A 14,939-nucleotide genomic window follows, 5' to 3' on the forward strand; every position below is an offset into this window, starting at 1 on the left:
TTCAGTGGGAACTCAGAGTCACCAGACAGAATAACTATTGAAACAAGCTTCTTTCTGCTTTAGTTGAAAGTAATCTGTGTATGTATATTTCAAACAATTCACTTTTTCTACGTATAACCCTTTTGATTTATTTTTATTATTTATCATTCATATACATGTTTTGTTATATATAAAAGTATATTTATAGTTTTTAAAATTTTAAAAATATATATTTTTTCTTTGTTTTATTCGTTTCATAAGAAAAAAAAACTACGAAGAAACAAACTTTATTTCATAAAATGAAGTTCTAGGTATTCATAATCTTAAGGCACAATGCTACGAGAGTGGTACGAGAATACTACGAAAACAAAGAGAACATATATATAAGTATATTCACATATGTATTTTTCCAGTTGTGAAGAAATATAAAATTATGACCACACTGAAACCACCACGCTTGGTACAATTGCCCTTTATGCCATGTGATATCGCTTTTAAGAAGCTTTTCATGCGATTGCTTCAACGTATAAATGAATATAATTTTGTTGAAATAAAACAACCCCTATTCCCGCCACCGATTTCTAATACCACAAGTAATTCGAAACTTATAATAGCTGCAAATTGACAAGACTGCACATCCTTTTAGTTGTCATTTGTTGGATTAAGATCTACTTAGAAAACTTTGTTAAACAATATTATAGTGAAAATAGCCTTAAAATTTTTAAAGAATTATTTAGTAAGTCTTTAAAGATTTAAAACGATCATTTTATTTATAGAAAGGAGCCAATGTGAAGTCTCGTGGTAAACAGAATTTTGGAGTTTGTCATTCGGTCTTATTCACCCTTTTTTGAGTTAATTATACGGGAATACGGGAATTCCTTTTCTTCATGATACTTGAGACAATTTTTTTTTCGCAAGCCCTCATTTAAATGCAATGCCTGTGAGCAGATGATTTTCAAGGAGATAATACTTTCTCTTTTATTTATTATTTATTTAATATGGAAGTTGAGACGAAATTTGCCTTCTATTATGAAATAATCAAATATTCCACAGTATTATTTTAAAAAAAGTAAGTAGTTTAAATTTATAAAATAAAGTTACTCACAAAATTTCAAAACGGTTTTTTAACGTTTTAAACCAACTCCCCAGTCACCAAATAAAGAAGTAACTAATTATATAAGGTGGCAACCGGAGGTTCCAGGAAAACTACGAAACTTACTTATATGTATATTATAATAAAAATTATATATTAAAACTTATAACCTATACCTAAGACTACATGATTGCCCCGATGTTAGGATAGCAATCCCATTCCATAGCTTGTTTGGTATCAGGAATCTTCTGGTTCACACGGCTTGGTGTTCGTTCCGCGGAGTCAGCGGCGTTACTTGTTATATGATATCTTATCCATACAACGATGTTGCCCCGGCAATGTTCATTTATTTTATAATATGTAGCGCGTACGTAACAAACTTCACGTAGTTTGTTGTGCAAACGAAACAAGCAAGCAAACAAACAAACAAACAAACAAACAAACAAACAAGCCACAGTCAGTCACGTTTATCTCAGCGGATGGGAAACCAGGAAATCATAAGACACGAGTATTTCGTAGCAAAAGCACACTATAGAACTAACTACACAGTTTTATGTTCTCCTGGTAAGATGTTTCGAGTTAGGTAACAGAACGTAACAGTCACGTTGTTCATAACACTGTCAACCAGGAGAACATAAATTGAGAGGCAATGGTTCAGAAAACTTTCTTTGAATTTTTTGTTTCTTTTTCTCGAAAATTTGAATTTTCTTGTTTGAATTTATTTTTTTTACGGAATTACTATGCAATGGAGTATTTATTAAGTTTTATGACAAATACGATGTTAGACTGATACATAGTACAAGTAGAGATAATTGTAAATATTTGTTTTTTTTTTCTTTTAATTATGACCTCAATCTTCTAGCGGCAGATGGAGGCAGACATTCCATAGCAGTGAGAGTCAGCTGATTGTGACTAGCGTATCGCTGTGAATCACTACATTTTAAAAGCAATAGGATGAAAAATCGATAAAGCCAGTCAGCCCAAGCTCACAGAAACATAATAATGACCGACCCACAAACATAAGTTTAATGTGTAATAAATACATATGAATGAAAAGTTTCACTTTTATCTTCCCGTGAAGCATCATCGGCTTGGTTTTATGTTCTCCTGGTAAGATGTTAGTGAGTTAGTTAGTGAGTTGCGGCGGTGTTATGAAATCAATCAATAAATCAAAATCAGCTTTGTGAAGGAGATCCATCGACTTTTCTTTTCTAGATTGGTTAATTATTTTTATTGAGAATCATCTCTGCATTAAACAGACAGTTTGAAAATTACATTGAAATTTTTCTGGATTAATTCTTTTTGTAGAAAGTATGGTCCGATTGGTTATTTTTGTATAAAATTCCTTTCTGATCAAGGTCTACAAAATAAAAAAAAATACCTTGAGAATATAAAAAAATTGCTCGTCATGAATCGTCTATGAATGTGAATGCAAGATATTATTAGGTACTCACGTTTATTTTAGTAATAAGGGCACTAGTAAAGTCACTAAAGGAAAAGAGTACTACTACGCTTCAAATATTTTGTAGAGATATTATGTATAATATTAATATATAAGTATATATGTATGTAAATGTGTACGTATTTATAATTTATATTTATAATCAGGCTTTTTTAGACAAAGCTGAAAAAATTCTCTCGGTGCTTTGGAATTCTGAGACTCTGAGATGACTCTAAATTAATTTTAATAATTTATGATCTCTTATCCTTTTTTTCTAAAAAACTTGAAATCTTTGCAATGCAATGCAATGCAACACTTAAAATTACCCAAAAAAATTAACAACGGGCAAACATAAGCATGAGATTAAAGCGGAGAAAGATCACCTTGATAGTTTTATATACCCTGACCTTATAACCTTGTATTACAGATGAACATTAATTCAGGAATCATGTTTTGTATGCAATACGGAACGACGATGGTCCACTGCTCTACGAACTTGAAAATAATGCAAATTATTTTATGAAAGCAAAATTCACTTCCATAATGCAAGATTTCCGGAACACGCAAAAGAAACTTATATATCACAAGAACAAAATTATATTCATAAGAATAACGGGAAAAAAATAATAAATAAATAAGCTCTTATTAATGTAAATTAGGCCATGACACACGAACACACACAAACAAATAAATATCAATATATATTGATATGAAATATTTAAAACACACGTCCGTCCCAATATGTTCATATAGCACAAATTTCACTCTCAATTCATAGTGAAACATCACCTTCATAGATTTATGTTTCCCTGGTACGATGTTATGAGTTGCGGTACGAGACCAATAAAAAAAAATTTACTTTCGAAGCGGGCATTTCTTTTTCTATAAATGATAAGGCACTAAGTTCGTACAGCCACTTTCGTCTCTCTACTTCGAAATATACACTTAATCAATTTTGACTAAAATTTACTGAAAAAAAAAACATATATAACGGCGTAGTTCTTATTATTCAAAAAACTAATAATTGTGGGTAGTTGAAATAATCAGGTGTTAGCCGCATAACCACCTGCGTAGCCACCTGTGTAAGTGTAGTCACAACAATGTTGGTCTACAATTAAGAATAAAGTCATTGATGACGTCAGTTATGCTGGCGTCACTCTTTTTAAAAACCACGGCCTGGACCGTACTTCGACATATACTCGTATGTATTTTCTGATTAGAAAATATGTATATGATTTCATTTTCATCTCGTCTGTCAATTGATCATGGTTGCTTGCTACAAAGGAATCACCAGAACTTCGAAAATTGGTCACGTTTGTTTCATAGTGCGGGAACCAGGACTTCATAAGTCTGAAGGAGTTGTAAAATATGTTTCATGATTGCTGTGAAAAGTAAAACTTTATTGACCTGACTACAGTTACGTATAAATACATAATATGGGACTCACGTTTTTGATAACGTTGCATACTAGGAGAACAGACTTAAGTATTCTGATTTGTATACAATACTGATACGACTACCCACTGCTCTTAGTTTTCAAGATATGTATGTAAGGCAGACTTTTAAGATTGACAAAATATATTGTTACAAAATGTATGTCTAAGAAAATCTCAGAAGAAAAAAAATTGTTTTTTACATTAGTTTTCAGTAAGCCTGATACAATTGCCCTTTATGCTCTCTGATTTTAGATATCTTAGTTTGATTTAATTTTGAAAACGGGAATTCCTTTCTTCATGATAGCCGACACTAAAATATAGTTTCGCCTTAGTTCGTGCATGCATGTTTGTCACAACGTCTGCACTATTAACCCTTTGAAATGCATATTTGTATGTTTATCGTAGAACCAATTCTCTGGGTTTTCGTAGCATCCCCGTAGCAAATTGTGTAATAGTATTCTGTAGCTTTATGAACACCTGGTACTTCATAATCCTACTACTATTATAAAGGCGAAAGTTTGTAAGTATGGATGTATGGATGTTTGTTACTCTTTCACGTAAAAACTACTGAATGGATTTGAATGAAACTTTACCACAATATAGTTTATACATCAGAATAACACATAGGCTACAATTTTTGAGGTTTTTAATGTGAGGTCGTAAAAAAAAACACATTTTTTGCGCTTACATTGCAAACGCTGACTGAATCCTACAAGATAGATCAAAACAATTTACTACAGTATTGTACAATTTAAAAAGGTCTATGTATGGTATATGTTTATCTCTTAGGAATAACCCACAATAACCATTTTTTATCCTTTACTTTGTACGAGAAATAATGGCTTATTTACGAAGCGATTTTAAGCAATACAGTATTAATCCTTATCCAATTAAGTATCTTAAATACATTGTGCATTTAATAAAGATCAATATGGCTTTTTACAGCATGTAAATTAAATAAATATTTTCGAAGATATCACAGATTTAAAATGCAGAGTCATAGCAATTTCGGCGATAAATACCGTTTCGGTGATAAATACCGGCAGCGGCGCCAGGCGAACGGGGCGTGGGGGGAGCGGGGTAGGTGCGGTGGGGAAGAAGTGGCTCATCGCTGAGTGCGCGACCCGAACGCGGGCAGACGCGTGAGGGCAGACGTCGTTGACGGTTGTGTCCGTTTTGCGAATTTTCAAGGCACTAGCGATTTGATAAAAACGTATGGTCGCCTACTTTAAGTAATATAGGCCTAAGGTTAGTTATTGCCAGGTTTCTTTTTGGTTAGGAGTTACACGTACAAAAAGATACTTCATTTTTACGAATTACTTCATTGATGATTCAATTACTATATAGATAGGTTACTTACAGTTAATTATAACAAATTATATAAATAGGTTAATTATATAACGAATTACTTCATTGATAATTCAATTACTATATAGATAGGTTACTTACAGTTAATTATAACAAATTATATAAATAGGTTAATTATATAACGAATTACTTCATTGATAATTCAATTACTATATAGATAGGTTACTTACAGTTAATTATAACAAATTATATAAATAGGTTAATTATATAACGAATTACTTCATTGATAATTCAATTACTATATATATAGGTTACTTACAGTTAATTATAACAAATTATATAAATAGGTTAATTATATAACGAATTACTTCATTGATAATTCAATTACTATATAGATAGGTTACTTACAGTTAATTATAACAAATTATATAAATATGTTAATTATATAACGAATTACTTCATTGATAATTCAATTACTATATAGATAGGTTACTTACAGTTAATTATAACAAATTATATAAATAGGTTAATTATATAACGAATTACTTCATTGATAATTCAATTTCTATATAGATAGGTTACTTACAGTTAATTATAACAAATTATATAAATAGGTTAATTATATAACGAATTACTTCATTGATAATTCAATTACTATATAGATAGGTTACTTACAGTTAATTATAACAAATTATATAAATAGGTTAATTATATAACGAATTACTTCATTGATAATTCAATTACTATATAGATAGGTTACTTACAGTTAATTATAACAAATTATATAAATAGGTTAATTATATAACGAATTACTTCATTGATAATTGAATTACTATATAGATAGGTTAATTAAATAGGCAAGGATTGCATTAAAGTACAATCATAACAATAACTACCGTACTGTATTTTTTGGAAGTATAGAAACAACACGTACTTAAGAATTATGCCGCGAAAGCGTAAGTCTAATCTTTCCCAAAGCTCTAATAAAGCTCGAACTATGAAAGTAGCTAGACTTAACGAGACGTTTCCACAAGCCGAACTGCGAAGGCTTAAACAAGCAGAGCGTGAGGCAGCTCAAAGAGCTGCTGAGACACCAGAGCGGTCCCAAGATAGACGTCGACAGCATGCTGAGTATCTAGCATCTCAACGGGCTGCAGAGACACCCGAACAGTCTCAAGCTCGGCGTCTTCAGCAAGCGACTTACATAGGGTCCCAAAGAGCTACTGAAACTGTTGAAGCTGCTGAAGCTTGCAGATGCGCTGTTGCTGAAAGGGCACAACAGCGACGATTAATATTTACAAGAAACGCGTGGGGAGTATTTGATAAAGCTGCATTTGAGTACGATGAAACTCTTGATTACGAAAGCCACAAGCTTATAAAAATAGAAGCGATGAATAAAGAATGCAGATTTTGCGGTGCTCTTAAATGGAAAGAGGAAGCTGCAGGCATGTGTTGTTCGGGAGGAAAAGTAGTTCTTCCTTCAATAGACGAGCGTGTTGAACCTCTTAAAGAACTTTTTTCAAATGAAACAGATGAGTCTCGCCGTTTTTTAAAAAACATAAGAAAATACAATACATGCTTCCATATGACATCTTTTGGAGCTGATAACATTGTGTCGATGCCAGGATTTTGCCCGACTTTTACAATCCAAGGGCAAATATACCACACAATTGGCTCTTTGCTTCCTGCTGCTAATACGCAACCAACATTTTTGCAAGTTTATTTCATGGGTGATGAGGAAGCACAAGTTGATAGGCGTTCTGAGTACGTACCAGGTGTGGAAAGAAACACAGTTCAAAAAATACAAAAAGTTCTACATGATCACAACGTTTTAGTGCATGAATTTAAAATGGCTAAAGATAGAGTGACTAGCGATAATTACAAGGTCGTGATACACCCAGATCGTGTACCACGTGGTGAACACGAAAGACGATTCAATGCCCCGACCACAAACGAAATAGCTGCCGTAGTAGTTAGTACTGAACAAACTGCGTCTCGGGACATTGTTATTCAGGCGCACGATGGCCGGCTTACTAGAGTTCCGGACACTCATAGATTTTATGATGCTCTCGAGTACCCGATAATTTTTTGGAAAGGACAAGAGGGGTACAGTTTTGATATTCCTCAGACAAACCCAGTTACAAAACAGCCTATACCGAACAAAAAAGTGTCGTGCAAAGACTTTTATGCATATCATATGATGGTACGTCGCAACAATTTTAATTTATTGCTTCGATGTAGGCTTCTCTTGCTTCAGTTTTTGGTGGACATGTATGTCAAAGTGGAGAGTGAGCGCTTAAGGTTTATTGCTTTAAACCAAACAAAACTGCGAGCAGAAAACTATATACATTTACAAGACGCGGTCAGGAATGATGCGGATTTAGATCCAAACAATTTGGGTCAATTGGTAATACTCCCATCGTCATTTGTAAATAGCCCGAGATATCTTCATGAGTACACGCAGGATGCGTTCACATACGTGCGTAACTACGGGAGGCCTGATCTGTTTATTACAATGACATGTAATCCCGCTTGGCCAGAAATTACTAAAGAGCTCATTCCAGGTCAAAATGCAACAGACAGACATGACTTAACAGCCAGGTTATTTAAAATAAAAGTACAAAAATTGGTTGCTCTACTTACAAAAGGTAAAATATTTGGAGATATGAAGTGTTTCATGTACTCGATCGAGTGGCAAAAAAGAGGTCTGCCTCACGTGCACTTACTGCTGTGGTTGACGGAAAAATTACGCCCCAACCAAATTGATGAAGTCATAAGTGCGGAGATACCAAATCCAGAAAGTGATCGAAAACTCTACGATACTGTAACCAAAAATATGATTCACGGTCCCTGTGGTGCACTAAATCCGTCATCACCATGCATGAAAGAAGGAAAATGCACCAAAAAGTATCCAAGGGCGCTTTTGAAAGATACTCAAACTAACGACAAAGGCTATCCTTTGTACAGGCGTAGAACACCAGGAGATGGCGGCCGTACGATAACTCTAAAAACCCGAGGTGGAACACAGGAAGTATTGGTTGACAATAGCTGGATTGTCCCATATTCTCCTCTTCTGTCTAAAATTTATAACTGTCACATAAATGTAGAGTTCTGCAATACGGTACAGGCGATAAAATATATTTGTAAATATATAAACAAAGGCAGCGACCAGGCTATTTTTAACATTCGACAGCAAGGGAATGTTAATATTGACCCGAGAGATGAGGTGCAAACGTATCGAGCCGGTAGATATGTTAGTAGTAACGAAGCAGCGTGGCGGATCTTGGGTCTGCCTCTGCATGAAAGACACCCAACAGTCACTCACCTTGCGGTTCATCTGCCTAATGGTCAGCGGATTTACTTCACTGAAAACAATTTTAGAGAGAGAATGGCCGCACCACCTAAGACGACACTAACTGCATTTTTCCTGCTTTGCCAAAATGACGCATTTGCAAAAACATTACTTTATGTTGACGTACCCCGCTACTATACATGGAACGTGTCGTCGAAAGAATGGAAACGTCGTTTACAAGGCACACCTGTCGACGGCTGGCCAGGTGTGAAGGCAGGAGATGCTCTTGGGCGCATTTACACAGTGCATGTTAGTAACTTCGAATGTTACTGTTTGCGAATGCTGCTGAATGTAGTACAGGGCCCCACTAGCTTTTTGGATCTTAAAACAGTTGACGGCCAAGAACTTCAAACTTTTCGACAAGCGTGTGAGAAGTTGGGGTTGTTGGAAGATGACAACCACTGGGATGCCACAATGGAAGAGGCAGTGCTGTGTCGCTCTCCTTCGCAAATAAGAGAACTATTTGCAATATTGATATGCACTTGCGGTTTATCCAATCCTCTTCAACTATGGGATAAGTATAAATCTGCATTATCGGAGGATATCTTGCAAAGATTTGAAAGGATGGATCAAGTCAACAATGATCTATGTTTCAATGAAGCACTGAGACATATAGAGGACAAAATAATAACGATTTCCGGTAAGAAATTGTCTGACTTCGGTATGCCTACACCAGAGCGTCGAGGAGAGTTGTCGACCGATTTGATCAAAGAGCTAAGCTACGATATTGCTTTATTAGACGCTCAGGTCAGCGAAACTGAACCACGCCTGCTACCCGAACAAAAAAACATTTATAACAAAATATTACAACGAGTTGAGCTTGACAAAGGCGGCCTTTTCTTTCTTGACGCCCCGGGCGGTACAGGTAAAACATTTTTGCTTAATTTGCTTCTAGCAAAAATTCGTAAGGACCGTAAAGTTGCATTAGCGGTGGCTTCCTCTGGGATCGCTGCAACATTGCTGAGCGGTGGACGAACGGCACATTCGGTTTTTAAATTACCTCTTAATCTGGCGAGCGAAGAAACCCCAACGTGCAACATCAGTAAGAGCAGTGCCCGTGGCGCCCTCTTGCAACAATGTATGCTGATCGTGTGGGACGAGTGCACTATGTCACACAAACGCGCCATTGAGGCGCTTGATCGCTGTCTACAAGATATTCACAGCAATCGAAAGTTGATGGGTGGTGTGGTAGTGTTATTGGCAGGGGATTTTAGACAGACTTTACCTATTATCGAGAGAGGCACTGCAGCAGATGAAATTAACGCATGTCTAAAAGCCTCATATCTGTGGTCTAAAGTTGAAAAGCTTTATCTTACCACTAACATGCGAGTCCAGTTATTCAGCGATGTCGAATCAGGAGCATATGCTCAAAAACTGCTAGAAATTAGTGAAGGCCACCTAAACACCGACCAAGTAGGTATGGTTCTTTTCACACAGCAATTTTGTCATGCTGTGGAGACAGAAAACGAACTTATTGAACAAGTTTTTCCGAATCTGCAACAAAATATTCTTGACGAAAATTGGTTGTGTGAAAGAACCATATTGGCACCAAAAAATCAGATTGTTGCGAAAATAAATAAAAAAATCTTGGCCGAAATAAACAGCGAAACATCAGTGTATAATTCCATTGACACAGTTATGTCATCCGATGACACTACAAGTTATCCCGTAGAGTTCCTAAACTCTTTAGAGTTGTCCGGGGTGCCATCACACAAGTTGGAATTAAAGGTAGGTGTACCCGTTTTGTTAATGCGTAACCTGGATGCGCCAAGATTATGCAACGGTACTCGGTTGCGAGTTACCGAATTAGGAAGGCATATAGTGAAGGCTACAATTTTAACTGGAGAAGCCAAGGGAGACAATGTTCTTATACCGCGCATCCCAATCATACCCAACAACTTGCCATTCAATTTTAAACGCCTGCAGTTCCCATTAAAAGTAGCATTTTCAATGACGATCAACAAATCGCAGGGTCAAACCTTGAAGGTAGCAGGCCTACATTTGGGCACGCCATGTTTTTCTCACGGTCAGCTCTATGTGGCTTGCTCACGTGTTTCCAAAGCGAAGAATCTGCATGTTTATGCTGAAGGAAAAAGATCGTTAAATGTAGTTTATAGAAGCATACTGCAGTAGCTACCTATAGGCCTATGATTAGGGCTCTGCAGTGCTTAGTTACCGTATTTCTTACTTATTACTAGACTAGACGGGACGAACCTGAAGTCCACGCGAACGAAGTCGCGGGCAAAAGCTAGTACGCAATAAACGTGACTTGAAACTACGGTTCACAATTTGTTTTTAAATTTAAACTTATTTTTTAAAGGAACGTGCATTATCCAGTAAAAAGTAAATAAAAGTAAAGATAGACAGGTAGTTTTATAAAGTAAAGGCAGAAATAAAAAACCATCTCTTATTTACTCATTAAATATTTCATACTTCATGTATGATTAAAAAATAAAAAATAAAAAATTAAATAATTAAAAACAAAATAAAAAAACAAAAAATTAAATCCATACTATATACTATATACTATTATACTATATACTATTATACTATATACTATTTTACTATATACTAATATTTTATCATTATTATTATTGCTGTTATTATTATTATTATTATTATATTATAAATGCGATAGTAACTCTGTCTGTCTGTCTGTTACGCTTTCACGCCTAAACCAGTGAACCGATTTTGATGAAATTTGGTATTTATGGCAAAAAATGGGGGAATGGGTAAAAAGAGGGGATGACTGTTCGTATGGAAAATCGTCATTTTTGAAGATATAACAGTGAAACTTTGTATTTAGACACTTTATTAGGAATGAAAGAACATAGGCTACTTTTTATTGCGAAAATTGGGGTAAAAACAAGTGATGAATGTTCGTATGGAAAATTGTCATTTTTAGAAATATAACAGTGAAACTATGTATTTAGACACCGCTTGTGTCGCTCTTAGTCTATCCCCTCACCCCAGACCCGTCCGGTATGGTAGTACCTGCCGGTAAAGCCCTGGGGATCACTGGAGCACTCAAGCCCCCCACCACCACAAGTTGACAGCCCCCGGGGGATCGTCGAATTAACCTACCCTAATCTACAATCATGTAATAAAGTGATGAAATACACATGTATTTCATCACTTAATATTTTCCAACCCGACCCCAAAAAAAAAAAGAAATTTAATAAAACTCATCTGTCCCATATCGGTTTTTTTTCAATCTATAGTGTAAAATCACCCGCAAAGATCTATGTTCTCCTGGTAAGGTGATATGAGTAGCGTTGGAGCTACGAGAAATAAAAAAAATCTTTTTAACTTGCAAAGCTGGGAAATAACGATATTATTTTTAGACAAATGCCTTTAGTTTGTGAAGTCTATTTCGAGTCTCCACTTTCTTAACTACTAGATTTGGGAATAACTCCTTTTTGCTGATTCGCCTGAAACTAACCGAAAAAATCTATCGCTTTGATGAACATTAATTAATAAATAAATTATTATTATTTTTCTGATTTCTTTATTTAGAATAACAATAAAATACATTTTTTTAATTCTGTTTTTCTGCCTCTTATACATTAAATTAATCATTATTGTTTTGGATTAATTTTCTCGTTCTTTTTAAAACAAAACAAAACATAGTTCAAGTCAGGTTTATTTCATAATATAATGTACCAGGTATTCATAAAGCTCCAGAGTACTGTGCTACGATTTGATACGAGATTTTTATGTAAAATTAAAAAAAAAGTATATTGATCTCACTACAGATTAATGTATCATAGTATGGGAGTCACGTTCTTGATAGCGTTGCATACTAGAAGATCAAATTTAAGTATTCTGGTTTAATTATTAGGACGGCCCACTGTGGCTAATGTTCAATATAAATAAAGGAGGCTTTTAAGGTATACATAATATGTAGTTACAAAATGTATTCCTAAGAAGTTTAAAAAACTTTTTTTTTACATTTTCTTTCAATAATCGGAACAAGAAAAATGATTTAACTTATAGTCTTCTACACGGAATTATAATTGTAAGATATTGAAAATCTTCATAAAAGAAAATGATGTGTTAAAGGTAAACATTTTTCTTCTTTTAATTTAAGGTTTTAGGAATTTGAATAGCGTACAAATAGTTTTAAAGAAACAAACTATAATTTAATGACATTAGCATTTGAAAGTGCTGAGAAATCCTAATGAACAAGAGGAAACAAACAAGTAAATAAAAGTTAAATACAATGGAAGTAAGTAAGGAAGGAGTAATATATACATATAATATATAAAAAAAATATATAAAAATAATTCCATGTAAAGTTTCCTACAGAAACCTGGCTTATGGCCATGATTTCAAAATACTCATCTCAACAAGTCATCTCTAACAGTCCAGTCACAACTAACTAATTCTCAGTTAAGAATATTTGACTGTATAGAAAAACAGGTATTTATATAAATCAAGTATTGTTTCTCACACTTTCGTAGCAAACAAATAAATAATATATGTCGCGCCGACAGCCTTCTCGAATCGAAAATATTCCTTTTCGTGTATTCGTTCATTATAATTGTTTTCAAATTACCCACTTCACCGATGTTAATAATTTTATTAATACATCAGGTGATTAGTTTTTTCCAAGTACCCACAATTGTAATACAGAATTTACCATATAAAAGTCCAAGCATAATCGTACTGAATTCATTCTACGTTGGTCGCTCTTAGGAGCCACAGTGGTAGAATCTCTGTTATACAATTCTTGACATTCATTGTAAGAATTTGTTAGCAATAAACAAGTATCATTTTGAGTAAAGACTATCTATGCTTCGAAATGGAAGCCTGTCCATCGTCATCGGTACTTAACGCCCAGACTCGAACGCCTTTTAAAGGACTAGGGTCTTGGCCAAGGTTCCACGAGGATCCCCTCGCTCTCACATCAGAAGCAGGGACGTCTTACGCCACACTTTCAACCGCCGGATCGTCTACATGAAATCGCCTGGTTTAACTTACAACTCCGCACGTTTTTGAAGACTCAAGAACCGTTGCACCACAATTTTTGAGATGAAGACGTTGGGGCATCTTGTTTCCTATTGAGGAACCAGAATCTTTGAACGAGTAGGAAGTTCGAATGAAAGTAACTTCCTTTCTTCAAGAAGTTCGAAAACATATGGCGAAGAGTTACCAACGACAAATTAAGTCAAAAAATGCCGTTTTTGGAAGCTGCTATTGAAAATACAGGTGACAAAAATTAAGCATAGAATTATGAACGTAAGTACTCATTCCTTACCTAAACTGATTTTTGTAGCTGCCACTGCAAGATTAAAAAGTCGAGTTAACGATGGTTATCACAAGGAACCACCCATTTCACTTCAAACTATTATTAGATCTTATCATTTTATCATCGGATCGGGCTTATTTTGCTATAGATGCAAACAACGTCACCCTTAGGATGCTACTGCAACAGTAATGTCAATCACTAAAGATATTTCCTAGCAATAAGTGAACATAGCAGTCCTACATTCACCACTATGGTAAAATAAGTTCAAAATTTATCTCTTATTGCCCTTTTTGATAGTGGTACTGGTTGTGCCGTTATTAGAGCACCTTTAAAAAAAAAAATCCTTGGTCGTCATTTACTAACGAACTAGATGGAGTCGGTTCGGTTCTGGTCATATTCCTTTCGGATAATACTTTAATCAGTTTATTTGTCTTGTCAGCTCATGAGCTTTCCGTTGAGATGTTCTTGGGAACAAATTTTTAGAGAAAAACGGCCTCACCGTTATTGTTACATATGGGGCTGGTATTGGTTTCGTTCTTAAACATGATCCATTTAAAAACTTCAACGTAGTCATTCATAAATGTTGATTCAGACTTATAGACGTAATAAATAATACTTAATAGTTAATACCTTAGACGAAAATAAATCATCTGCTTGCTCTTTTTGGACATATGTTCGTCGATGGCTTCGGTAGTTTTTCGAATAATATTGAGTGCTCTTTCTTCAAAAAAGTATGTTGAATATCTCTGTAACTTAATTTCAAAGGGAAAAGTGCGTCCCGGCCGACAAAAAGTAAAAAATTCTATAAAATCTCCCTATTCCCAGAACCATTAACCAAGAAATACAATTCAACGGTCTTGCAGGGAGTTTTAGAGAGTTTATTCCCAATTTCTGTATACATCATAACGCCTTAACCAAGAAAAGTAAAATTGGAATTCGATTCACGAACAAGAGATGACTCGTAATATGATAATATAATTCCTAACAGCTGAGCCTGTTCTCCCCATATTTCAAGAAAACGCTTCTATAGAAACATATGTCGAGGCAAGGCCTCTTGGTTATAGGGCAGTACTCATTCA

General features: G+C 34.8%; 1 protein-coding gene across 1 annotated transcript; it reads left to right on the top strand.

Moving 5' to 3' along the window:
* Positions 1-6,254: 6,254 nt before the first annotated feature.
* Positions 6,255-11,662, top strand: LOC133320740 (uncharacterized). Its single transcript, XM_061529337.1, has 2 exons — positions 6,255-10,595; positions 11,543-11,662. Exons 1-2 carry the CDS (start codon positions 6,255-6,257, stop codon positions 11,660-11,662), a joined length of 4,461 nt encoding a protein of 1,486 aa, XP_061385321.1.
* The last annotated feature ends 3,277 nt before the right edge of the window (positions 11,663-14,939 follow it).

This window comes from Danaus plexippus, unplaced genomic scaffold, assembly GCF_018135715.1.
Source record: "Danaus plexippus unplaced genomic scaffold, MEX_DaPlex mxdp_54, whole genome shotgun sequence".
Lineage (NCBI taxonomy): Eukaryota > Metazoa > Arthropoda > Insecta > Lepidoptera > Nymphalidae > Danaus > Danaus plexippus.